Source organism: Podarcis filfolensis (assembly GCF_964270895.1).
Source record: "Podarcis filfolensis genome assembly, chromosome: 15".
Classification (NCBI taxonomy): domain Eukaryota; kingdom Metazoa; phylum Chordata; class Lepidosauria; order Squamata; family Lacertidae; genus Podarcis; species Podarcis filfolensis.
In genome coordinates this window covers 32,330,461-32,357,662 of record NC_139618.1, presented here as the reverse complement: position 1 = coordinate 32,357,662, position 27,202 = coordinate 32,330,461, and the positions used below count along the sequence as shown (strand labels likewise).

At 43.7% G+C, this 27,202-nt stretch overlaps 2 protein-coding genes across 10 annotated transcripts; one reads left to right on the top strand and one right to left on the bottom strand.

Annotated features, from left to right (window-relative positions):
* Positions 1-827: 827 nt before the first annotated feature.
* Positions 828-13,163, bottom strand: SPA17 (sperm autoantigenic protein 17). Of its 9 annotated transcripts, none has more exons than XM_083589182.1 (5): positions 13,024-13,163; positions 8,055-8,240; positions 4,962-5,032; positions 4,062-4,127; positions 828-1,152 (listed from the first exon to the last, which is right to left on the bottom strand). In XM_083589182.1, the coding sequence occupies exons 2-5, from the start codon at positions 8,206-8,208 to the stop codon at positions 940-942; spliced, it is 504 nt and encodes a 167-aa protein (XP_083445308.1). In that variant the 5' UTR covers positions 8,209-8,240; positions 13,024-13,163; the 3' UTR covers positions 828-939. The 9 variants fall into 9 exon arrangements, with proteins under 9 accessions (XP_083445308.1, XP_083445310.1, XP_083445314.1 ...); XM_083589184.1 differs by having other exon boundaries at positions 8,055-8,234; positions 13,024-13,161; XM_083589188.1 differs by lacking the exon at positions 13,024-13,163 and adding an exon at positions 12,729-12,849 and having other exon boundaries at positions 8,055-8,234.
* Positions 13,164-15,775: 2,612 nt separating this feature from the next.
* SIAE (sialic acid acetylesterase) lies at positions 15,776-26,544 on the top strand. The gene is made up of 10 exons (XM_083588753.1): positions 15,776-15,915; positions 16,985-17,143; positions 18,322-18,494; positions 19,476-19,614; positions 20,115-20,298; positions 21,630-21,739; positions 22,233-22,366; positions 23,513-23,667; positions 24,713-24,908; positions 26,140-26,544. Exons 1-10 carry the CDS (start codon positions 15,870-15,872, stop codon positions 26,374-26,376), a joined length of 1,533 nt encoding a protein of 510 aa, XP_083444879.1. The 5' UTR covers positions 15,776-15,869; the 3' UTR covers positions 26,377-26,544.
* Positions 26,545-27,202: the final 658 nt, after the last annotated feature.

Genomic DNA, 27,202 nt, shown 5'->3' with positions numbered 1-27,202 from the left:
GAATTTCTCTTTAAGCTTGAAGAGTGGATCACCCTCTCTTTCTTTCGACTGCTGTGGCTAATATGTATGTATGCTTAAAACTTTAACCACCCCCCTGGTTCTAGGGATGGAAGGAACCATGCTAAAATAGAAAATCAGTATTGGTATTAAAACAAACTCAGCATCGATACCATTGGATGTGAAGTTAAAGTAGGTACTTACCAAAATCCATGACATTTTTTGGTCTGTGTTGTTCATGGTTCAGATTCAAAGAAAAATTAGACATGGGTCAAAACTGGCAAACATGTTTAAATACATTTAACTTGTGTGCATTCAGCTTTAGGAGCATGGCAAAAAATAATAATTAAAAATTAAAAGGAGGTGCAAAGGGGGCAGAATTATGGGGGAAATGACTTTGGCAATCCTGCCTGCCATTGAATCCCAAGGGTTTTGACTATACACAATTTTGGCTTTAGGCACAATCCCTGGAATGTAACCCCCATGCAAGTTGTGGGCTTACTATAAATATAAAAATCTCCAACCCAAACTAAAGATTCCCCACCCAGCCACCTGAGGCACCAAAACTGGCATAACCACAAAAGGAGACGACAAGAGCAAGGTCTGATTGTACAGGCTACAACGTTCATAAAGGTGCTTTGCACTTTACATCCAGAGAACCACAACAACTTAGCAAATGAATTACTAACAGAGCCATAAGATCATATACCTCATTTTGCTCCTCAATGTAGCCAAAAGGATGATGAAGTAGTAGGAGACTCACTATTTGTGCCTTAAAACAGATTCAGGCTGCCGTTCTGCTAATGAGCACCAAGAATGACAAGGTGTGCTTTTGAAGGTTATTGTTTATTTCATAAACGTGACACATGCTCCTAAAGCAGACCCAGGGGCTTTGCCTTACGCCACTTCTAAACTTGACTGCTGGCAGGTTGCTGTGTAGCATTACTGTGGCTCTTTCTTTTCAGGTTCACTTGGCTTTTCCTCCTTTCCCGGTGCCTTCTCCTCCTCCCTCACTTCTTCCAGTTCTTCCTTTGTGGATTTTGTGTTCCTCCTTGATCTGTATCCCCTGTATGTGGCTTGAATTTTTGTAGCAGCCTCTTCTTCAGTTAGGCTCATAATACTCATAGCTGCTGGTGGTTTCTCCACTCCTCCCTCCTTTACAATGGAAAAGAAAAACAAATGTACATGTCTAAGCTTTGCCTTTAACCAGCTGAGGGGTTTGAAGAGATATATAGATCTCTCTTTGAAAAAGAGAGTGAGAGCTTTAAAAGTAACTCAAACCTCCATTATTCCAAAGGCTTTTTGGAAGGTGGTTTATGAGTCCTAGGGTGGGTGGGAAAACAAAATGCAACTTGTTTTGTCATTTTTTAAATATGTACTTTCCACAATATATTCACAGGACTATTTTTAGTGCTAGATGTTCTGTATGTCACTTGGGCAACTTTCCATCATTTTTTCAAAGGAAGTTTTGTCTGCTAAAAATGTGAGAATTTAGCACTCAGAATTTAGATATTGCCAACTGTTCATCCTTGGGATGCAAGAAAAAAAAATCCCCTACCAGAAGAGAGGGGAGCAATGCAGTTGCCTAATCTGTTTGCCTGCAATGGACAAAGGCTTCAATGTCATTCAAACGTTACAAAATACACTTCATCCATAGTTAAGAAGTTTCAAATCCCAGTGATTTCAATGGGTGAATAGAACAGAAGCTTAAGCCTGCAAATATCTGCACACCTACCTGGAAATAATCCCCACAAACACAGCAGGGCTTCCTTCTGACTAAATATGCATATCATCATCATCAGGGCTGGGCAATATACCAATATATTGTCCAAAACCGGCTTTAAGTCCATATCATGATACCGGTTTCATAATTTCTGACCTACCAATATATTGCGAATCATGTTGTGTGTGTGTGTTATGCAAAAAGTAAGATGCAAAGAAAACCATTAAGCCAGTCAGTGCCTCTACATAGCTCCAACCTTATTTCAGATATTGTGATACAGTGGTATAGCAGGAAATATGTTTATCGGGCGGTATATCACGATGTTGAAAACTAGATATCACCCAGCCCTAATCATCATCCTATTTGTTGCTGCCTTTCCACAAAAAGAAGCACGCTGAATGTGGTTTAGAAGAAAGAAAAGAGTACTACACCTCAAAATCAACATTGCAAGAACAATTTCATAGTAACATCATAAAACAACACAATAGCAATTATAACTGCATGCAAAAAGCAGTATTTCAATAACAGAGTATAAATATAACAAGATTAAATTAACATTACACCTTCTAGCAACAGTAGAAATAACAAGGGAGCATGACAGTTTCGCCTTAGTCCTATGGTGTTGCTCACACTGCAAGCCTTTTTCATAGAAAGCAATGGGACTTTAAACACTTGGTTGGGCTGTGCCTACATTTTCCCTAATGGAACTTGTTGAACAAAAGTGTAACATAGCTCTCACTGATGAGCTGCTCCCTTTGATTGCAGGTTCAGAGATCCAACTCAAATGTTAGGGAAATGTTAGAAATAGGGCAGGCATAGGTAAACTCTGGCCCTCCAGATGTTTGGGACTACAATTCCAATCATCCCTGACCACTGGTCCTGTTAGCTAGGGATGATGGGAATTGTAGTCTGGAGGGCCAGAGTTTGCCTATGCCTGAAATAGGGCCAGCTGCCCATGATGTTGATTTCCAGAAGATTTCTATACAGATTAGGGCAATTTCCTTAGGAAAATATCCTGATGCCTTGGAGAGGGCATGGGCGTAGCCAGGATTTATTGGGGGGGGGCTTTATGTTAGGGGGGCAGAACCGAGTTATCTGCAATTGGTCAGTTAGTTAAGTATTTTTATTTCTTTACTTGATTTGAGTGAGACAACTGCCCACCCCTACCCCCCACCCCACTACTTACATGGGAGAGGGAGCTAATTCCCAATGTTTGTTCTACCTGTATTTAAAACTAAGGACCTGACACCATCAAGCTTACTTAATATTGCATTTGCAACTGGCATCCATTCATAGTTACTAATTAATTTATGAAATGGGAAAACTTTCCATTGGAAAATTTTCTATTTAATTTTTCCCACACCACACTGCCACTGTCTGCCACTTTATCCAAAGCAGATTTAAAGGTAAAGGGACCCCTGACCATTAGGTCCAGTCGTGGCCGACTCTGGGGTTGCGGCGCTCATCTCGTTTTACTGGCTGAGGGAGCCGGTGTTTGTCTGCAGACAGCTTCCAGGTCATGTGGCAAGCATGACTAAGCCGCTTCTGGCGAACCAGAGCAGCGCACGGAAACACCGTTTACCTTCCCGCTGGAGCGGTACCTATGTATCTACTTGTACTTTGACGTGCTTTCAAACTGCTAGGTTGGCAGGAGCAGGGACCGAGCAACGGGAGCTCACCCCGTCGCGGGGATTCAAACCGCCGACCTTCTGATCAGCAAATCCTAGGCTCTGTGGTTTAACCCACAGCGCCACCTGCGTCCCTAAAACAGATTTAGAGATGTGTTAACTGCTCTCACTTATGTGACTAGGCTAATTTCTCTCCCCCCCCCCCCCCCCGGCATGCATTTAAACTTCAAGTGAAGGATTTTTTTTCAGTGCATCAGCAACTAGGGATTTGAAACTGGAATCCATGCAGGGAAGAAGAGACTCCATAGATTGCTACCGATGAGAGTCTCTGGGTTGTATCCAAAGTAGAGCTAAGTTGGTAAGTCACAGTCCTGTGTTCAGAAGGATTTCCGTTTGTGCAACAGATTCTCCCCCCTCCCCAATCTGTTCTTGGGGTTCCCCATACCCTCTGGAAGGCACAGGGTGCACATGGTGGGAAGATGATGGGATGCTTTAGTTGGATGCCTCCCTCTGTAAAAAGCAATGGAAATTATTTAGAAAAGTGAAAAGATCATGACAAATTGACTGTTGCTGCACTCTATGCAAAGATTAGTCTGGCCTCGCGGCAGCTTTTGAGCATGGCAAGGTCAGTAGTGATTTAGCTATGTAGCAAAGGGCTGAGAATGGTCTTCAGGTTCAAGAAAAGTACAGTGAACTCATTGAAGATTGCTTACTGGCTGTGCCTCAGATCCTTCCTTCTTCTCTTCTGCTTTATCACCACCTCCTGGTGGTGCAAGTTCCTGCAAAAACAAAGGCTATTTTCAATGCACTTGCTTGCAAGAAGAGCACCAGGGTCTGGTGGTACAGATGATACAGTGGTACCTCGCAAGACGAATGCCTCGGAAGACGAAAGAGTTTTTCGTTTTTTGAGTTGCTTCGCAAGATGAATTTCCCTATGGGCTTGCTTCGCAAGACGAAAACGTCTTGCGAGTTTGTTTCCTTTTTCTTAAAACCGCTTGAAGAGGTGCAGTTGCGACTTGACCATGCTTCGCAAGACGAAAAATTCGCAAGACGAAAAAACTCGCAGAACGAATTAATTTCGTCTTGCGAGGCACCACTGTACTTAATTCAAGCCCAATCAAGGTGTAGGGTGAGAAGGGTCAGGGAGTTGCTCACAATCATTTGGGTGGGTGGTTTTCTCTAGATCAGGGAACTTGTAGCTTTCCAGATGTTGTCGGACTCCATTTCCTCAACCAACGTGAGTCAGGATTGATGGGAACTGAAGTGTGTCACCATTTAAGGTCACAAGTTCCTCACCCACAGTCTAAGAAGGGGTGGACTATGTGCCTTGATAGCCTCTGTGACCAAATCAACAAACACATTTGTTTTTTCTACCACCTTCCATAGTACTGTTACACAATTGACACATTCAAGTGTTAAATGAGCACCTAGAATTATTTCTGAGCTTTTGATTCAGTTCAGGCATAGCAATTTGAGGGCGGTGGCAGATGTTTAACCTGCCCTTCCAAAGCACCACAGTGCTTCCTATGCTACTAAGCTGTCTCTGCCCACACCCTCTGCCCTGTTAGTCCCATCCCGTCCCCCCAATATGCCCACCATAAAATAAGACTTACATTGAAGGCATGGTTATTGTAGTATCGGTCGTCTATTTTTGCTCCCCATTCACATGGATCATAACCACTTTCTAAACAGAGTTTTGTAAAAGAAAATAAACACTGAATTATTTTATATAAAATAAGGGTCATATCCAATGCTGGTCACTAAAATTAAATAGGCATAGCTAACTTGGATCTATTGTTCTTGTGTGTCTAATCTAAGTACAGTTTAGTTGGGGACAACCCAAAATAAGCTACCCATTCAAGTATTTAGAGTAGCAGCTGCAATGAAATGCAGGTATCAAGTAACATGTCTTGGTCTAGTTATGCACTTTCAGCTTTAGGGACTGTAGGATCATATTTCTTTTAAAAATCTCTTAACTATTTATACTTACACCTGTGTACTTATATACAGCCAAGTGCAAGACAAAGGGGGAAGCAACTGTAAGATTCTCTATGGAGTTGAGTCAGGATTGTAAGTCAGAACACATGATTTCCTTCCAAGAAAAGAGCAGAAACAACCAAGTACGATGGGTTATAGTAAATGAGCGAATGGGCAAAACAATGCTTTAAAACGTCTTGTTTTCGACAGGGAAAAGGGGTCTGATAATGAAAGAAATGTAGAGTAAGAGCTGGAATGATACACGTCATGAAACATTTGCCCAGTCTTACTGAGTTAAGGTATTCAATTTTGCATGAGTAAGTGGGAAGTAGAATGGTAATCAAGGACAGTTGGGTGGCAGAATGAGAAGTGACTATACTGGCTACTCATACCATTTTAAGTAACAGATGGTGCAAAAAGGAGTTAGTACATTGCAATCCTATGCACGTCTCCTGAGAAATAAACATTTACTCCCAAGAAAGTATCAATAGTATTGCTGCCTATATCTGTTTTCAGCAACTACTTCAGGTCCCACAAACTGAGAGCTGCTACTTCATTTGTACTGCTTTGGAGGACCAGCCCCATCTTGCGTACAACTGCTTATTCCACTCTGTTCATCATCACCCATCCTAAGCAGACAACATCCACAGGTACATTAGTCACAGGCGGGAAACAATCTCAGTGTCCTGTGACCCAAACCCTTTCTTTTTAGATGCATAGCCTGCTTTTGGGCTGGAATACACAAACAGGCTTAAGGTGTTCATACAGTTCAACAGTTTCCCTTGAGACAGTAAAATATTTTTAAAAACATAAACAACAAAACAAATGCTCACAAGGTTATATTTCATGGCCTCAGACCATATCCACCCAGCTACAAAGCTCACTGGGTCATCTTAGGAGAGCTACTCTCAGCCTAGCCTGCATTACAGGTTGCAAGGATAAAGTGGGTGCACCACCTTGAACTCTTTGGAGGAAAGGTAGGATAGAAATGAAAGCCCCTTTAAAAAAATACTGAACTCAAGAAAGAGGGGGGGTCAACACAACCAAAGGGGGGGGAAGAGTCCAGGTGATTCACAGTAACAGATATATAATGGCATCTTCAACTCATGCAGCAGCTAGACTGGTGACTGGGAGTGGCTGCTGAGACCACACAATACCGGTTCTGAAAGACCTACATTGGCTCCTAGTATGTGAGTCATGCAAGCTGGAATTGATGGTAACTGGAGTTCAACAACAACTGGAGGGTGACATGCTCTCTCTCCATCCCTGTCCTAAACAGGACTTTGTAGACTCTTAAAAAGCAAACATAAGAAGCTTAGCCTGGCTCCCCACGTTTGGAAATATTTTTCCTGTCCCGCTTATGCAGACAGATCTGCACGGTGTCCTTAAGTTGCATAATAAAATCTGGCTTCACAATTTGTGTTTCGGGGCCAGGTGGATAAGGTGTAGAACTCACAGAACCCCATTATAAAATTGCTGATGCTGCATGCCCTATAAAATTAAAACAACCCTCCTGAGTGTCAGTCTGCCTAGCAACATCTACACGTATAGAACCAATTACATTCTGAAGGTCTGCTAAAGAACAGTGTATTTTGAAAGGAGGGTATCATTCCAAGCAAAAAAGTGTAGGCTTCTACCTGCAGCTCTGAGGCACAACTGAGTATTGCCTCTGGGAAGAGGAAAACTAATTATATGAGATGGTAAGGGGTTCTTTCTCTTGCACCCAGAACATTCACTGCTCACTAACTTTCCTTGCATAACGCTATAAACCTTCTCCAAAAGTGTCATTTACTAGACATTTTAAAAACAAAAAAGAGGCCAAATAGCTCTGAACTTCACTGTGAGTCATCCTGCAATTAAAAACACCACCAGTTTGTAGCTTGGTCAATCAGCAAGACTGCTTCCTCCGGCCGGCTATTTTTTTAAAAATGCTTCATAAAAATTCTCCCAAAGAACTAGGAGTACCACATTACCAAGAGAAGGCCACAACAACATGAAATTAATCATACTTGGATTGCTGTCAAGTAGCTTCAAATGAAGAAAGGGGCTTCAAATCCATCAGGGGCTTTTTCCTTGCCTCAAGATGCAATCCTACTAACTATCAACACACTTTCCTGGATAGTACCTATATATAAAGTAGACAGGAAAGTCCTACACTTGCTTTTAGTAGAGGGTCAAAATGCAACAGTGTGTAAGAAACCTTCTATCTTGGAAAAGAGAAGTGTAAAGATGGGGAATCTTTGCTCCTTGTTCACAGAGCAAGCCATGTACTCTGTACTTGCACACCAAATGGCCAAGAAGGGAAAGAGGAACATGTCTTCTCTGCACCCTCAGACTTCCAGTGCATTTTCTTCTTCCCATCCTACCAATCTAGGTTTCCCATGACCTAAAGAAAATGCCTCTGTTTGTGTAAAGCTAGTACTGGGTAGTGTTTTATGACTGCAACCACAAACAGTAAACTTCCACATCTGCCCTCCAGATGCTATAGACAGCTTCAATCATCCCTGACTCTTGAAGGACTGTGAGTGATAGAAGCTGTAGTTTAAAACATCTAGAGGGCACCAGTTGAGAAAGGTTGCTGTACACACTTACCTGGAAGTCCCACTGAATACAGGGGGACTTCTGAATAACCGTGCATAGGATTAAGTTGGTTTGGATCTTTCCTCAGGGAGAAGAATGTGTGCACATTTACGTTAAACATATGTGAAATTATCTCAGTTTATGCTCACTTTCTCTTTCAATGAGAAGAGTTTCAAAATACTTGGCTGCAAAGCTTGGTATATCCGCAGGCTGGCTCCTCAAGACTTCCCTGGCAAGCCCTTCGAGCAGATTTGCAAATCCTGGAGGAATGCGTTGAGTGGTGTTGGAGAATGGAATGGACATTGTCTCTCAGTAAGTTTCTATCCCACCTGCAGCTTCATTAACAAGAGAAATGCATTATTTTTGTATCTGAAAAACAGAATTTTTGTTGGTCTAATATATACAGATGTTACAAGTATTACAACTGAAGTTATGAAACTCATACATTCCTCACCCACTGCATCATTTACTGAATGAAGCGTGAACACAAATGCCTACATTATACTTAAGACACAAATAGCACAAAATAACAATAATCATCACTGCAATTTGCTATCTGATATTCAGAAATCTGCAACGGCAGCTTTACTCTGGGGCTGCAATGCCTTATTTATGAGATCTGTTGATGAAAAACGTTTTGATCAACCCGAAACAAGAACTCATTTAACCAGGGACAAGGTATTTAATTTAAAATAATTTTCTTTCAAGACCACAGACTGCACTTCCTTCTCTTTCTTATTATGAGACCAGAGAAGCCATGCCGGGGGCGGGGGGGAGAGTGATTTAAAATTGTTTTTAATACAGGTTCTTATATGGCAAGTGCCATATCAAGGCAAAATGCCCACAAATGAAAGACAAGAGATGTTCCTCTTCTAACATGATTTTTTTTGCACGAACAACTCCCCTTTTCTTCAAGAAAGGGGGTGCAGCTAGCATGAAGGAAGGCTAGGAAGGCAGCCTCAGATCTTCCTGTGAGAGGAGGGACCTCCTGCCTCAATCCCAGATGACTTCCTGACTTCATGGTGAATGGTCAGACACTGAGAGGGCTGCTGTTGTAGGCAGACCCTAGTGCAGGGCTGGGCCAGATGTGGTTCTTCAGGAATTTCTAGCTGACCATCAGAATGTCCCCAGCCTACACACCCTCCCTAGCTGCACCATCTGTAAATATTTTTCCCCTAGCTGGAATGTGTCCTTGAATACTGATGATGACTCTTGTGTGTCTAGATAGAGCATAGAGAGTGGGGTCTGTGAGTGTCTGTGTTGAAGCTAGCCTAAAAAGAGAGATGCAACCTTCCTCAAGCAGAGTTCATTTATTAATTATATATCTTGTTGCAATTTATGAAAGCATGTATACTTTTCATGTTGCAAGCCACCTTGAGCATGGTTTGAACAGTGGAAAGGTGATATACAAATAAAATTACTGATGTATGTACACAGTGCTTTTTTTCTTTAAAAAATGTTTAGGGGTACTCTCATTTTCCTACTCATATTGAAATACTGCCCCTCAATGATGCCAAACTTAGATTCACAAAATGTTTAGGGGTATGCATACCCCTGCATCCCCCCAGAAAAAGGCACTGTTGTACATATGCTATGCTTGAATGCATCATCTAAACACAAAAAGTATGCTATCTTCTGCAGGAATCCCCTCATATGCAAATTTATCTGTTTATGTGATTAAAGTTCAAACACTTAACTCACCAAGGTTTGGTTAAGTGGGCCCTACTTTTTAAAGCTTGGGAGTACATATTTCCACTAGCTAATTGCAGTTCAAACAGATGTTTAAAAGCACAGCAAAGCAGTCAATACAAAAGTCAAAGATTCAATAGAGCACCTCTGTTTCCTCAGTTCTGCCATTAGAAATAAACTCTAGGATATTAAATGACAACAGTTTGTTGTAAAATTCTTCTTATGAATTTAGTAGCAAGCAAAGTCAGGGAATGCAGGAGTTACAGAAGATAGAAGCCTTAATTCATTCTATTCTGACATATTACACCTCTGCTAAAATTTCACTTGCCTTTTATACAGTCACAGTTTACCTTCACAGCTTGAGCGAGGTTACAAATGTGAGTTTGTGCACCTCTCATTACCCTAATGGATGTAATTAGAAGCGCAAGTACTCAGATCTGGAAACAGGAAACAAACTCATACATTCGCAAACACTTTCAACAGTGCAATCTTATACATACATGTCTAAGTATTCCACAACAAGCAGAATTGGACTTTCTCTTAATTAAGTATGTATAGGATTGCAATCCTATGCTAACCACCTGGAAATAAACACCACTGAAAACAGTGAAACTTCCTTCTCAGTAAACATATAGTAATGTACTGCTAATACGGTAACTGTGATTGCAATCAAACTATACTTAAGTCTCCTTGACCTCAATGGGTTCTGCATTCTGAGCTGGCTGCAAAGGATCAGAATGCAAAACTTACATGAATTTGTAATTTTTATTTGGGAAAATATTTTAAATTGTGGTATAACTACTGCCTGTAGCTGCTTGCAGTCCTGGGAACACTTACTTGAGAATAAGTTCCACTGAACTCAGTGGGATTTATACTCAAGTGAGTACGTATACAGCTTCGATCCTGTATACCTGAAGGAGCATCTTCCCCCTCATTGTTTAGCCCGGACACTGAGGTCCAGTTCTGAGGGCCTTCCGGCAGCTTCCTCATTGTGAGATGTGAAGCTACAGGAACCAGGCAGAAGGCTTTTTCGGGTAGTGGTGCCCACCCTGCGGAATGCCCTCCCCTAGACCACTGAAGGCAGCCCTGTATCAGGAAACCTTTAATGTCTGGTGTTTTGTTGTGCTTTTCTTATATTCTTTTGGAAGCTGCCCATAGTGGCTGGGGTAACAAGTTATAAATAATAATTACTATTATTTCTATGTAAATATGCACAAGATTGAGCTGCAAACTGTGGATTTAGTAGCCTTACTGACAAAACAGACAGAAAAGTCTACATTCAAGGTTCAATTCAAAATGACCATTATTTTTAATTTTAAAACATATATAGCACCATTCATTTTGTTTAGGATTCTAGGGCAATGTACAATTTACTGGTCACCATGCTTTCTTGTTCTATCTTTGAGATCAGCATAGAAATGTCACAGACATCTTTGGCCCCAGCAATTCCCCCAACTCAGTTTATTCTTGTCTATCTTTAACATGTTACCATTCAACATGGTTGATATTATTAATTTATGATTAATTTCTTAACCTCCCTTCACCATGAGGTCCCAGAGCAGGTTACCACAATCTAAAAATATATTAAAAGATGACTTGTAATAAGCTATACCTATTATTAGGGATTAGTGACCTGTTTTCCAATTCCATTATTTTATAATGATTTTTTTAAAGCACTTCCTGGAAGAAGAGGAGCTGGGTCACTTCTAGACTGTCACTAATTTCAGGTGGAATTCAATCATATGCCGACAAATGTGAATAAATGCACAATAAATAGGTTTGGAAGTGCCCTAAGTCTCCCATTTGCTGGGAATCTGCACACACAAACATAAGACAGATGCTCTGCTTTCAAATGCAAGAGTAACAATGCCTGGTTACTTCCACACAACTCGTTCACTGAATGTTCATTTTGATCTTGATTTGTTTGCAAGGAGGTAACATGAAGCAAATTTCATCCCGTACTGGCTGAGACCCTACTTGCCTGCAGACTGTCTCGCCAGAGTAGTGCATGCTCTAGTTATCTCCCACTTGGACTACTGCAATGCAGTCTATGTGGGGCTTCCTTTGAAGGTGACCCGGAAACTACAATTAATCCAGAATGCGGCAGCTAGACTGGTGACTGGGAGTGGCCACCAAGACCATATAACACCGGTCCTAAAAGACCTACCTTGGCTCCCGGGACGTTTCTGAGCACAGTTCAAAGTGTTGGTGCTGACCTTTAAAGCCCTAAACGGCCTCGGCCCAGTATACCTGAAGGAGCATCTCCACCTCCATCGTTCAGCCCGGACACTGAGGTCCAGCTCCGAGGGTCTTCTGCTAGTTTTCTCCTTGCAAGAAGCAAAGTTACAGGAAACCAGGCAAAGGGCCTTCTTGGTAGTGGCGTCTGCCCTGTGGCCAGATGTCAAGGAAATAAACAACTATCTGACTTTTAGAAGACATCTGAAGGCAGCCCTGTTTAGTGAAGTTTTTTATGTTAGAAGTTTTATTCTGATTTTAATGTTATGTTGAAAGCCTCCCAGAGTGGCTGGGGAAACACAGCCAGATGGGCGGGGTAGAAATAAATTATTATTATTATTATTATTATTATTATTATTATTATTATTAAAAATGTCAGTCCCTCAACTCAGCTGCCATTATTATTATTATTATTATTATTATTATTATTATCCAGTGCGTTTTCCCCTCACTTTCTTCAGCGCAAAGAAGTCCCACAGAGTTTATGAAATCCACTTTAAAGGCGCACCCTGAACTGGGCTGCTTGAGGCGGAATCCCAACGGCCGAGTTGCACCAGTGGAAGCACCCTGGGCGGAGATTTTGTGGACCTCAAGACGTTGCTGGACTTCAGGTCCCAGCAGCCCTAAACCATAAGGGCCAACGGTCAGGAACAGCCGTAGACCCACTTATTCCCCACTGCCTGGGTTAGCCGCCCTTTCGCGTGGACAAGGCACTCTGTCCATGCTCAGAAACACTCGCCCTCTCCCGACCCGCCCCACCTGAAGGTGACGTCACAAATACGCTCCTCGCACTCCTATCAGTCTTATTTCACCTCGGCCTATTTGACTGTGGGGAGCGGGAGAGGAAGCGGCGGGAGCGATAACGAAACCCCACCTCTCGGCCCTTTTTCTCAACTCGCCTGAGAGAACCGAGGGAAAAGCTCTGCGTTTGTTGTTAGTTGCCTTGGCAACCCCAAACGGGACGGCAAGCGGGGAGGGACATAAGAGCGAACCGTTAGGGGAGCTGTCGGCCGGTTGCTCTCGCGCAGCCCCGGATTCGTTCTCCGAGCCAAGGCCCGCCTCTCGGATGCCCGGAGCCGCCCACCTATTGGACGACGGACCCGCCTTTCAAGCAAAAGTTTCGCCCCCTCCCCTGCCCGCCCACTCGAGGCCTCCGCTTATTGAAACTGCCTCAGCGCCGCTCTCGGGTTTCACCTGGTTGCCCGTTTACGCAAGGGGAAGCTCGCGGCGTGGCCAGAGAAGGAGGCGGTGGCGAGGCCAAGCCTTTTGGCCGAAGCAGGGGAGCCAGCGCTCCTGTCGCGTCTAGTCAGGGCCCATTGACTTGGGACTCTGCGGGGCGGAGCGGGGGCCGGCAGACGCCTCAGGGGTCGCGCGAAGGCCTTAGGCAACAAACGGCGGCGGCGTCACGCGACGCCCCCCCCCCCTCAACCGCCTCAGCCCGGCAACATCCGGGGATTCAGGGCCGCGGCCTAAGGTGGGGAGCGGGCAGGTACAAACCCGCCGCCCGGTGCGCCCTGTTAGGGTGCCGGGGCTGCCCAAGGGAGACTCGGGCGCCAGCGCCTGGTAGGCCGCGGGCTAACTCTGGGCCAGCCGCGCACCTGAGCAGGGTTGTTGTGAGCAATCCCATAGGTTGCTTCGGTCTTGGGGAGGAAAGCCCGGATAAAAATAAAATGCAGAGAGATTGTTCTGGCCGAAGGGGTTAAGAGGCTGTGGGAGCCCAAGTCCCCATCTGTCATAAAGGACTCTTGAGCCAAAATCATCCTTCGCCATAGCCTGAAGGTTCTGGAATAAAGTTGTTGAAGCCTTGGACTCTCCAGAAGAAAGGCGGGATATAAATGCATGGTTAAATCAAGAGTAATGCTGACATATTTTACCCATTTGACATTATGGGATTTGTAGAGACGGTCGGAATTGCTATGTACCTTCATCCTTTGCTCAACAGACCATTCTTTGCTAATGTGCCCAGGTAATTTCTCGGGAGCAATTTCAGCAAGTGCTTTTTTAAAAAAAACACATAAAATAATGGAATTGGAAAACAGGTCACTAATCCCCAGTGTACTGCTCATTACAAGTAATCTTGCAAGTAAGTATAGACACATGCACAATAAGAGATTATTCCTGAAGCCCAAATTTGGGGAGTCGTGTACAGTGGTGCCTCGCAAGACGAAATTAATTCGTTCCGCAAGTTTTTTCTTCTTGCGAGTTTTTCGTCTTGCGAAGCACGGTTTCCCATAGGAATGCATTGAAAATCAATTAATGCGTTCCTATGGAGACCGCTTGCCAGGCTGGCGGTGCGGAGAAGGGCTTTTCTCCCCACCGCAAGCCTTCAGGACAGGTACGGGAACAGAGGGGAAGGCGTGCAGCGCTTCTCCTCTGTTCCCGGGGCTTGCGGTGGGAGGAGGGTTTTTCCTCCCCACTGCCAACATTCAGAACAGCATTCTGAATGTTGGCGGTGGGAAGGAAAACCCTCCTCCCACCGCAAGTCTTCAGGACAGCCATCCGAAGGCTGGCGCGGGGAGAAGGTCTCTCCGCCCCACCGCCAGCCTTCGGAGGAGGTCCGAGGACAGTGGGGAAGACGCGCTGCGCTTCCCCGCTGTCCTGGAGATTTCCCTATGGGCTTTCGTCTTGCGAAGGAAGCCCATAGGGAAATTCGTCTTGCGAAGCGCATCGGAAAACGGAAAACCCTTTCGTCTAGCAGGTTTTTCGCCTTGCGAGGCGTTCGTCTTGCGGGGCACCACTGTATATATTTCTGGTAGGGATGGTGGGAGCCCCTCCACCCGGCAACATCCAAGGTTTTTAGGGCCTAAGCTGCCCCCTTATGGTGCTCAGTAGGGAGTGGGCAGGTACAAAGCCCCCAACTGGTGTGCTCTGTTGGGGTGCCAGGGTTGCCCAAGGGAGACTCGGGTGTGAGTCCTTGTTAGGCCGTGGGCTTCCTCTGGGTCAGCTGTGCACCTGAGCCTCTCACAGAGTTGTTGTGAGCAATCGCATACATTGCTTTGATCTTGGGGAGGAAAGGCCAGATAAAAATAAAATCCCTTTCTGGCCGAAGGGATTAAGATGCTGGGGTTTTTATTATTATCTATTATTATTACTTCGTTAAAATAAATTTAAAAATGAGGGGGGGAGAGACTGGGGGGAGCCCAAGTCCCCATCTGTCATAAAGGACTCTTGAGCCAAAATCATCATTCACTTATTATAGAAATTATAGAAACCATCAATTCTAGCATCCGGAAGGCCGCCTAAATTATATAATTTGAATGATTTGTATTAGAAATTATATTATAATTTGGCATTGTTATCATGACGCTCTTATTGGATTGTTGTAATTGAAAACTCATAAAAAATATTATCAAAATCATTATTCACCATAGCCTAGTTTAGGCTCTGAAGGTTCTGGAATAAAGTTGTTGGAAGTTGTGAAAACCATCTTGAGCTCTACAGAAGAAAGGTGGGATATAAATGTGTTGTTAAATCAAGAGTAATATTAACATATTTTACCGATTTGACATGGGATTTGTAGACAGCCGATAGTTGCAATGCTATGTACTCCTGCAATCCTTTGCTCACCAGGCCATTCTTTGCTAATGTGTCCAGGTAATTTCTCAGGAGGAACAGAAGTCTAGACGTGTGCTCAAAAGCTCTGCAAGAGGCTACTCCTGAAGCCCAAATTTGGGGAGTCGTGTATATATTTCTGGTAGGGATAGTAAGAGGCTTGGATAAGAAATGTTAGGCTACGATACTGCAAAGGCTACCTATTCCTATCTGTGGCAGACCTGAAGCCACATGGCTGAATAAAGCAGAAATTGTGTTATATAGCATTCCAGCTGGTGGAGGGCATTTATTAAAGCGTGCATTGCCTTTTCTGTACTAACGCTTTCAAATGGAAATCATGCCCCACCCCCATCCCCTTTTTTTTTGGCCCCAGGTCAGTTGTGAGATCACAAGGAACCTCGCCTCTTTAAGATAAACTGGCTGCTGGAATTCTGCACGCCCTAGAATCACGTGCTGTTACTTCCTGCTTTTGTTTGGTCAGAGGGGCCATGGCTTCTTCCGTGCTGCTTGTGTTGCTGTTGGTTTGGAGGGCAGGTGAGTGCGGAGGGCGGGAGCTGCCCCTCACAGGAAAATGTCCTTTGCTAGGAGACATGTACACAAATGGGCTAGAGGGGAAATTTGAAACGGCAGCAACTGTATTCACATTAGTCACAGAACTTTCATGTTTATTCACCTTCCTATTTGAATCTCCTGATGTGAAGGGATTGCAGTTCTTTCAAAAAACAAAACTAATAGCAAGGACAGAGAGAGGTTTTTCGTGGGAAGCGTTGGAGCACAACAACCAGAACTGTGATTCCTTTCACAATAAAAAAATTGTGTAACTCACTTTTTTTTTTCAGTGTAACTGTCACTACCCTGTGCTTTCAGCATTTCACTTTCCTCTCATCACACTTTTCATATTAAGTCAGGGGCTTAATATTAATAAAGCAGTTCAGATATTGCTAGCCGGTGACTGGAAACAGGTTTTTTGTTTTAAACTTACTGGATTTTCCCTGGAAAGAATGTATCTGGATTAAATGGGGATAATTTATGGGGTGGCCTTTTGATGCCAATGTGGATGCTGGGAAAAGTTGCATGCAAGGTTTCAATAATAGGTTTATGTGTCTGTGTATCATATTGCAGATATCCAGCTGTGTATCATATTGCAGATATCATCGGGTTTTTTGATGTGAATGTAACATCCCATACCATGCTTCCTTTCGTTGTGTTTAGTTTTTATGCGTTTGCCTCATTAAGTTGTATTTTGTTATTTGGGTTATATGGCTAATAATTCATTAAAAAATACTTTCACCAAAAAAAAATAAAATGAAAAAGCATCCTGGGGAGGGGTTCTCCAAAAAGTCAAAAGAAGCATGCATATGAAATATTTTCTTGAAATCTAAGAACAATTCAGGGTGAAGAAAAGTAAAATGTCTGAGGATCTGTTCCTCTTTTCACTAACAGACTTGGCTTCCTTGACAACCTGATACAGACTGGCAGCTGTTTCTGCAATCAGAAAAAATCTAACTGTTGATTGGCTGCAAAGCAGCCCATTTCCCACAGGAACATTCCAGAGAAACCCCAACTACTAACAAGAATGTCATGACATTTTGTGTTCTCCCAGGTGCTACGCTTCGTCTTGCCTCCTATTATGGCGATCACATGGTACTGCAGAAGCAACCAAGTCAGGCCGTCATATGGGGCTATGGGGATCCTGGCGCCAACATAGTAGTGACTGTTTCTAAGGATCGCAACGTTATGGAAAAAATGACAGACGTTAAAGGTAAAAAAGGCAGATTCAAGTGGTGGATTCAGAGCCAACAAAAAGCAGAATTGTAGTTTTTACACATTGCTTCCTTAAATTCTCAGATATGTTGCCAACAGATGTGGTAATGACCACCAGCTTGGGTGGCTGTAAAAGAGATTAAGCAGATTCATGGAGGATAAAGCTACTATCCGTGGGGTAGCATCCAACTATGTATTATTGCTCCATGTTTTTGTTTTACAAACCACCTTGAGAATATTTTTAGATGTTAAAGGTGGCACAAACATATTTCATCTAAACAAATATTAGCTTCAGTTTCGGAGGCAATATGTCTCTGAGCACCAGTTGCTCTGGATCACAAGTGGGAGAATGCTATTATGCTTATGTCCTGCCTGTGGGCTTTCCAGAGGCATCTATAGGCCACTATGGTCATGGCTCTTGGTCTGATTCATTTGGGTTCTTACATTCTTAAAGTATATAAAGCTTGCCCCACTGCCCAATCCTAACACACAGTCTCCTGAACGGCACAACTTTATTTGACTTCTTTGTGCCTCTATTGCATACTTCTGTGAGTACCAGTATGGTACAGGGATCCCATAAAGAGGGAATGTTTCTTGTGACAAAAGTTAAGCATTGATAAAATGGAGGAATCGTTGGTCCGAGATTCTGGCAATCTGTTGGCTTGGTTTAGGCATGTATACTTTCCTTGGAACAGATTCCATATGATAATAAGCCCGAGATCTTAGGTGTCCTTTTTATGTTGAGATTCGTAGAGACACCATTGATCCTTTGCTGAGGAGGCTCGCCAATCTTTCAGACAAGTCTAAACTTAATTCTCTCCTCTTAGGCAAAGATCCTAAGACGACCTGGCTGGTAGCCAGACTCTGCGCCTAGATTTGTAGGCACAGATCATCCTCTAGAATAAAATAGCTTACTAGGGAAATGCTGAAATAGCCCTTTGGGGTGCCTCAGGGTCAACTTTTTATGGTAGCCCAAATCTCAGTTGTACAGGTGTATGTATATATCTCAATTTTAATTCATGAGCTATTGCTGCAATCTGCTCCAATTGTATATTTTATCTTTATGAACGCTGTTTTTATTGTGTTATGTTATGTGAGCTAGTCTTTGACCATAATAAATTATCTATCTAAGCCTGAGATCTTTATAAATTCTCTCCCTCCCCCCCCCAAAAAAAGGCTCTGGGATCTGGAAAGTACTCCTGAGTCCTATGGCCCAAGGTGGCCCTTTCAATATACATATACAGCAATACTGGACGGGACAGGAATCAAATGTGACGTTGAACGATGTCTACTTTGGAGATGTCTGGTTTTGTAGTGGGCAAAGTAACATGGAAATGACAGTTTCTCAGGTAAGCCACATCACTATAGAGTGCAGCATATGCTCCATTGGGAGGAAAAGTACTGATAAAGGCCAAGTTTGGACAATATGCAAAGCCATGATTTCTGTTGCTTATGCAGGGGTGGGAAACTAATGACCCTATAGATGTTGCTCAACAACAACTCCCATCATCTCTGACCACTGGCCATACTGGCTGGGGCTGATGAGAACTGGAGTCTAACAACATTTGGAGGGCTAGAGGTTTCTACCCTTGAGCCAAACCCGAGCCTGCCTCCCAAACTTTGATTTTATTGTTGCTGACAAATCCAGATCTGAAACCATGGGTTCAGGCTTTCTTTCAGGTTTGCTATTATGTCTGAATTCACAGGTTGCAATTAGGGCCATTGCTTTGCTTCAGGAGGTTGCAGCACATGCAAATGGGAATGAATTTGATAAGCTTACAGGCTGACGGCTAAATGTGGATTAGAAGACAACACAAATATTGTGCTCTTGTGTTGTTCAGCCACTCCTCCGACTCAGTCAAGGCAGGGGATCCTGCCTTCTCTCCAGGCTGAGGGGATTGGGTGGGCTCGTTTGTCCTAGTTTCTGAGTCTCCCAATAGTGACTCCTGCTCCAGTCGGGCCTCAGGGACCTGGTTTTCTAAAGTTGCTTGTTGTAGCTCAGTTGCCAGATCGACTCCCTCCCCTCCTCTGTTTGCTTCCATATCCTTCCCATGCCAGGTACAGTCAACAGACCATTTGTGAGTGTGCAGGCTCTCCATGTTTCTTGTATCGTCTACTTTTGGTTTGAAATAGTATAAGATTTTGGCCTTCTTTTTCCTTGGGGGGGTTTCTGCAGCTTGTGTAAGAGAAATTCCCAGTTCTTTATAACTCTTTCTTATGAGTACCATCCCCGGACTAGATTTGGGTTACTTTGTCCTGTCCGTATATTTGAGGGCTTTGTTTTGAATTTTGCTTACCTGTATTTCAGTAGAATCTGCCCTGTTTCCTAGATATTCAATGCCAGTAAGGAGCTTGCAGAGGCTTCCCATTACTCACTCGTCCGTGTGTTTTCAGCCGGTCTTGTCCAGTCCGAAGTGGAACTGCAGGACCTTGTCAGCGTCAGCTTGCCGTGGTCTATTCCGACAGCCAGTAAGAGCCTTTTTTTAAAAAAAGCAATACCTCCGGCAAACCATCTGAAGCAGAGGTTTTGAGTGTGTTCTGTCAAAAGCAGGCATCTTCTGTTTGTGGTTTGGCCGGTGGAGTAAGAGTTGAACAATTTTCCTTCCTGAACTTTACCATGGACTTCAAGGTAAAAAAAGACCTTGAAGATTTAGTTAATGGAAGCAAGCATCTCAAATATCTCCGCCGATCAACGGGCACTTTCATTCTGGCTCAGATACATGATGATCCACACAGCCTGCTACACAGTTTCTGAGAGTGGCCAACATTAGCTGCTTCTGCAGAGCATGTAGTAGTTCTTCAGTATTCCATTCCCTGATCTATCACAGCTGTACAATGGCTAATATATGAAAATACAGCAGCAGAAATTATTTTTGTAATACAGCATTTAGTTGTATTACATTTAGTTGCACTATTAGTTTGCAAGTTTGTATATGCTCTAAAGTTTCTTTTAACATTGCATTGAACAGAGAACCTTGGCCATGGAGACTTCAGTTACTTCTCTGCTGTGTGCTGGCTCTTTGGCCGGTATTTGTTCGAGAAGCTCAAGTATCCCATAGGACTGATAGACTCCTCCTGGGGAGGGACACCAATAGAGGCCTGGTCTTCCAAGAGGGCACTGCGGGAATGTGCAATCTCAGGATACTCTAAAAAGTAAGGAGGGTTAATGACAGTATGCTCTGTTCCTTCCAGCCGTGTTAGACTGGTTCCTCAGTACACTGAATGCTTTCCACTATTACAGAACATTGTGTGCTCACTGGCTTTGCAGCACCTCCTTCCTGTGTGGAAACAGCACACAAGCATCCACACAACCTGCAGTCCTGCAGATGGTGTTGGACTTGGACTCAAACTCCCATCTTCCTTAACCATTGGCTAAGCTGATAGGAGTTGGAGTCAAACAACATCTGGAGGGTTGCAAATTTCCGTACCCCTGGCGTAATCCCATTTGGCACTAGAAAGGCAGTGCAGTGTGCCTGACTTGTGCCTAGTTTCTTACAGGTCGGATGAATAACCTTAGACCCTGCAATCATTATGATAGGAATGTAAGAAGAGTATACTTCCCCCGCCCAGAAGCCAACCAGTTACGTTTAGGAGGTCCCCAAGCAGGACACAGGGACATTAACCACCTACTTCTTTCCTCCATCACCTAGTATCCAGAAGCATGTTGCCTCTGATCCTGAAGGCAGCAGTGTAGCTCTCATGACTAGAAACCATTGATAACCTTATCCTCCATGAATTTGTCTTAACCATTGGCACATATTGTGGAAATATGGGGCGCGGGTGGCGCTGTGGTCTAAACCACTGAGCCTCTTGGGCTTGCTGATCAGAAGGTCAGTGGTTCAAATCCCTGTGATAGAGTGAGCTCCTGTTGCTCTGTCCCAGCTCCTGCCAACCTAGCAGTTTGAAAGCACACCAGTGCAAATAGATAAATAGGTATCACTGGACTTAACCGTCCAGGGGTCCTTTACCTTTACCTTTTTTTATTGAGGAAGCATATTCCATGACCTGGGAAAGCCGGTGTTTTCTCTAGGTTTTGTTCTAACATGGTTTAAAAGGTTCAGTCCTTGAACATGTTATCGGCATGAAAGCTTTTCTAGTTTTGCTGTTTTATTCTGACAGTAATGAGAGAGGTGTATGTAACAAGATATTTGCACAAATAGGATGAGTTCAGTGAGGGGCATATTTTCTCTGAGGTGTACAGATACCATGACAAAATAAATGATTTTGCTAATGTATTCTACTTTATGAAAAACCATTGAAACATTTTTTTAAAAGAGTTACGTTTAAAAGCCTCTGGTAAGACATATATGACCAGGTCAGCTTCAGAACAATGCAATAACATAGCCTGAGCTGTGTAGATGTGTGCTTAATCCTTCAGCCCTCTCTGATCACAAATATTCAGAAAAGTGCTTCACCAGCCGGAAATCAAGCATTGGCTGCTTGCTGTAAATTCTTTTCTAATTGGTCGATCTCATATGTTGCAGGGCTGCTTCCTTATCCATTGATTCTGGCCCCAAAGTGTTATCGGTGCTCTGGAACGCCATGATTCACCCTTTTCTCAACATGACCCTCCAAGGTGTTATTTGGTATCAAGGTAGGTATTAATAATAATAATAAAATTATTATTTATACCCCTCCCATCTGGCTGGGTTTCCCCAGCCACTCTGGGCAGCTCCCAAAATAATAATAATAATAATAATAATAATAATAATAAGAAGAAGAAGAAGAAGAAGAAGAAGAAGAAGCAATAAAACATATAACATTAAAAACTTCCCTAAACAGGGCTGCCTTCAGATGTCTTCTAAAAGTCAGATAATTGTTTCTTTCCTTGACACCTGATGGAAGGGTGTTCCACAGGGCGGGCGCCACTACTGAGAAAGCCCTCTGCTTGGTTCCCTGTAACCTCACTTCTCGCAGGGAGGGAATCGCCAGAAGGCCCTTGGTGCTGGACCTCAGTGTCCGGGCAGAATGATGGGGGTGGAGACGCTCCTTCAGGTATACTGGTAGGCCCCACAGAGTTGAGCAGGCATTGTGTCACTATAGTTACCCCATCTGGGCTATTTCCTGCTTTGTGTGCCCTACCACAGGTGAAGCGAACACCCTTATAGACACCAGTCTGTACAACTGCACATTTCCCGCACTCATAGAAGACTGGCGGAAAGGCTTCCACGAAGGGTCTGATTGGCAAACTCAGCGGTACTTTCCCTTTGGCTTTGTCCAGGTAAGTGGCCGTAGGGTGGTGGCTTGAGCCCTGAGCTATCAGCTTTGAGACAACTGCAGGAAGGCAGCACTTTGTGCAAGCAACGGGAGGCGGTATCAGTTTGTCTCCCATCCTAGCTATTTCCTATGTCTTGCATCACAGCTGAGTATTTTCTCACATTTGTCTTCGAACCTCACCCCCCTCCCCAATACATGTTGTGTAGAACCACTCACTCCATGTCCTGACATGATCACATTGCTGGTTTCTCAACACCCTTCAATACTGCTGGTAGTTAAGTGATTCTACAAATGATGGAAGACAGGGTGGTAGGCTTTGGAATGTGGGTGCCATTCTTAGGAGCAGGCTTGAGTCTTGGATAACAGAGTAATTCAGGTGAATTCTTTGTGTGGCCTTACATCTCCAATGTCTTTCCTTAGCAATATGACAGTTGACACCTTTGTCTATGTCTGTAACGCAGAAGCAGCCTGTGGGTCTATTGCAGCCAGCCGAGTCGCCTGCCCGTTCATGATCTGGTGTGTATGTGATGTGCGTATGGTTCACAGTGTGAGCATCTATGGAGTAGCCATCACCACCACTGGCATGCCCTTCCCACAGGGTATGCAAGGTGGTGATGTGGTCCTCAAGTCTGGAATAGCTAACCCCCCCATGCTGTAGAAAACTCTCCCTTCTCTGTATCCTGGATCAGAAGGCAGGTTCTGGGTCTGCTGTGGGAGATATTTCCAGCAGTGCTTCCTTTTCTGCTGGCCTGTATTGCTTCTCCCACCACTGCCATAACTGTGATCCCAAAATGTGTAGGTGTCCTATTTTCCGCAGTCTCTATGTTCCTGATGGGCAACATGCACACTGTTTGCTTAGATTTGTTATTCTGATTCAACAGGCATGGCTTCCCTTAAAGAATCTTGGGAACTGTAGTTTGCTCAGGGTGCTTACCTCACAGACCCACATTTCCCAGCAGCCTTAACCATCAACAACTCCTGAAATTCTTTGTGGCCGCTAAAGTGGTATAAGAATGCTTTAGATGTACGCTGTGGATGCTGTCATTAAGCCATGTCTGTCTGCAGGAAGCACAAACAAAAATAATTCTATGACATCCACAGCTGGAGATAGGTTTCGTCTCAGAATATCAAATGTTGTTCTGTGTTGCAGTTATCTACAGTTCGCTCTAAGGAACATAATGACAACTTTGCACGTATCCGATGGCACCAAACAGCAGACTATGGCTTTGTCCCTAATAAGAAAATGCTCAATACTTTCATGGCTGTGACTATAGATCTTGGTGATGAAAATTCCCCCTATGGAAGGTAAAGATAGCCCACTTTCTTTCTTCGTCCAAACCCGCCCAAACCATCCATAAAGATTTTCAGGTGCCTTCTGTAACAGAAGGCATCTGGAGATGGAAACCTTTGCATCTTATTGGTCGGGAGTCTAAGATGACCTAGAGTCTACACCAGTGCTCTTCAGACAGGTGGAGGGAGGAGACGGGTAGCCTGGGAGGCAGAGGCATGATGCCGGGGGGGGGGGGAGAGAGGGAGGAACAGTGGAAGAAGAAACGGGTACAGCTGCTGCCATACATGAGAACAGCTGCTGCCCCAGCTGGGTCTGGTCCAGCTGCTGGCAGAATGCAGCAGCTAGACTGGTGACTGGGAGTGACCGCCGGGACCATATAACACCAGTCCTAAAGGATTTTCATTGGCTCCCAGTGTGTTTCTGAGCACAATTCAAAGTGTTGGTGCTGACCTTTAAAGCCCTAAGCGGCCTCAGCCAAGTATACCTGAAGAAGCATCTCCATCCCCATTGTTCAGCCTGCACACTGAGGTCCAGCTCCGAGGGTCTTCTGCTCGTTTCCTCCCTGCGAGAAGCAAGGTTACAGGGAACCTCTAGGAAACTGGATTAAGCACTTTTGCTGTATTCTTCCATGTACTTCGAGATTTTTAGGGGGGGGAAAGGAATGACAAAGAGCATGGAGAGAGGGGCAGAGGCAAAGGATGGAGACTGTATAGAGATGGGGGTGAGGAAAAAGAAAACTAGGGACAGTGGCAGTAGGTGGACAAATAAGAGCTATTGCGGGGGGTGGGGGGTGGGGATTGCTCCATCTGTTGCCCTCCTTCCTCAGACAACTGTTATGAACCTCAGCTAACACAATTGTTCTCAGCTAGCATAACGTTTCTCTACATCCATGAGAGCTAAATGGGATTTTTATGAGAACTGGAAAAAATGGTTGGTTTCATGTTTTGCACCCAGTACCTACCTTAACTCAGTAAATTTGCAGGGCTGGGGACTGAACAGAACCCCAGTAGTAATCTCCTCCTTTCTTCCCTCCCACTACTACTTTCCCTTGCTTTGCAGCATCCATCCTCGAGATAAGCAGACAGTGGCCTCTCGATTGCTCCGTGGTGCCTTGGCATTAGCGTATGGTGATAAAAGCATGGCTTTCCAAGGCCCATACCCTGAGAGAGTGGAGGTGGATGTAGCCCGCAAAAGTATCAATGTCTCCTATAAAGGAGATATCCTGCTTCGCCGCTTGACCAATAACACATTTGAGGTAAGAACCGCAGGGGAAAGGGGTACTCTTTCTGCCATGTACCATGTGGGAAAAACACAGAGTTGTGCTGCCCATTAGACAAGCCGTTCATTCATCCAATTTACTCATTCCTGAATCCAGCAGCGCCAGCCTGGTTTGTGTCCCATAAGAAAGAACAGACTGAACGGATGTGGACCTGCTATACTTCTATCCTTTATGTTTTTACCAATTCAGATAGCAATATTAGATGCCACGATTATATTATTCCCCTTAACTGGGCTTGTAGCAACTTCAGGAGTGGAGGAATAGGGTGGGTAAAAACCAATGGTTTTAAAAAAAATAATAAAAAAAATGATTTTTATTTAAATCGGGGGTTTTTATTTAAATCGGGTTTTTTAAAAATAAAATGCTTCTGGAGGAAAAATCTTTCTAAAGATAGTTTTTTATTTAAGTTACATTATTGTCCAAAGCCTATTCATCAGGAAATAAGGATTTGTTTTAAGTTTTTCCTGTGTGCTAAAACTCAGCCTAAGTTTTATTTTTAAAAATTGTTTAACCACATCAATTAACAAACATGAGTACATATGCTATAATGTTATTGTTTTAGCTAAATAAATTGTTTAAATTGTTATTAAGGAAATGACTATTTTTCTGCTTCCAACAAAGCACAGCAGAAAAGTTGTCCAAATATAAACAGTTAACTTATTAAACCTCACAATAATTTCATAGTTATCTGTGTATTTCTAATAGTATAACCAAATCTGTAATTTTTGATACAAGTGTAAAAACTATTCTGAAAACTGATTATTCAAAAAATGAAACCTTCATCTGGTTGTAAATATTAAGATTATACCAGCAAGAATGAGTCTTTCTGTAAAAAAAAAAAAGATTTAAATCAAGTCTTTCCAGTGATTTAAATCGTGATTTAAATCAAATCCACCCTGGGATTAGATGAGGAAGACAACATAGTGGGGAAAGGGTTACATGCCCTCTTGCCTAGCACTGCTGCTCCTATCTAATTTCCATTCCCCATTGACTGCTTTGTGGTGGGGGGCAGATCAAAACATCAGCATGCCTGATCATGGCTCCACTGAATAATGTGTACTTTGGCCCAGAGTCTGGTGCCAAGTGCATCTTCCACAAGCTGAGAAGGAGCTACATGTGTTTAATGACTCTACCATTCTAGGGCTTTAGTTCCTAGGGCTTCATCTGAAGCAAGTTTGGGTAAGTCCTCTATCTCTCTCTTTGGCAGGTGTGCTGCTCTGCAGAGTCATTGTGCCATTGGAGCCCAGTATCCATTGCTACCAGCGCCTCCCACACAGTGATTCTGCACAACCCAGAGTGCCCAAATAGCACAGTCGGCCTCCGCTACGCGTGGAATGAGTGGCCATGCGACTACAAGCTATGTCCCATTTACAACACAGAAGGATTGCCTGCCCCTCCGTTCATCACATTTTCGCAGAAGAACTCTGGTTGGAATATATCGTGAGCAGAAAGATGGGTGGACAATCTTAGATTTTGGCCTCACAGGCTGCCGTATGAAGTTCTGAAAAATTGTAGTAGCAGATTATGTTTCTCAATGTAGTAAACCTCTCTGACAGAGAGAGAGAAAAACCTTAAAATTGGGGGTTGTGGTTGCTTACTCCTCAGAAAAGATTATATAGAAGTTGCTGCTGGGGAACTTTCATTGCACTTAGCGCCTGCACGAACCTTTAATGGTCCCTTCTTCACTGCCTGCTCTGAAGTTTTGCAGAAACCGCATCATCTTGGTGAAACAAGGCAAACCTGCTCAAAATTCTCTCTGTGCAGCTGTCCAAAGGAAAAGACCTAATTTGGACCACGGCTTCAGACTAAAACAGGTGTAGTGCTGCAACATAATACGTTTGTTTGCTGCTTCTAGAACATAGCTGAGTTGGCTTAAACAGAAAGCCAACTTTATCTACTTGCACTGGCATGCTTTCAAACTGCTAGGTTGGCAGGAGCTGGGACTGAGCAACGGGAGTTCACCCCGTTGCGCAGATTTAAACCGCCAACCTTCTGATCGGCAAGCCCAAGAGGCTCAGTGGTTTAGACCATAGCGTCACCCACATCCCCTGCCCCCCCAAAAAGGGAGTATTAGTATTTTTCTACTTATCACTATGAAAATCTTTGGCCACAGCCAGAAGCTATGGAAGTTTTTCCAGTAGAGGATTGTGATAAACTTGATTGACTTCACCACTTAAGTGGAACTTATTGCATGTCTGCTTTAGAGAAACAGAGAGCCAGCCTTTTGACTGCTGTGATCCTTGAATGCATTGTGTAAACACAAAGTCTTC

Coding starts and splice junctions, on each gene's coding strand:
- SPA17 (XM_083589182.1), bottom strand. CDS start 8,208: ATGTCCATTCCATTCTCCAACACCACTCAACGCATTCCTCCAGGATTT. Junction 5,033..8,054: donor TCTTCTCATTGAAAGAGAAA/GTGAGCATAAAC, acceptor AACTCTGTTTAG/AAAGTGGTTATGATCCATGT. Junction 1,153..4,061: donor AAGGATCTGAGGCACAGCCA/GTAAGCAATCTT, acceptor TCCATTGTAAAG/GAGGGAGGAGTGGAGAAACC.
- SIAE (XM_083588753.1), top strand. CDS start 15,870: ATGGCTTCTTCCGTGCTGCTTGTGTTGCTGTTGGTTTGGAGGGCAG. Junction 17,144..18,321: donor AAAAATGACAGACGTTAAAG/GTAAAAAAGGCA, acceptor CCCCAAAAAAAG/GCTCTGGGATCTGGAAAGTA. Junction 20,299..21,629: donor ATCTCAGGATACTCTAAAAA/GTAAGGAGGGTT, acceptor CATATGTTGCAG/GGCTGCTTCCTTATCCATTG.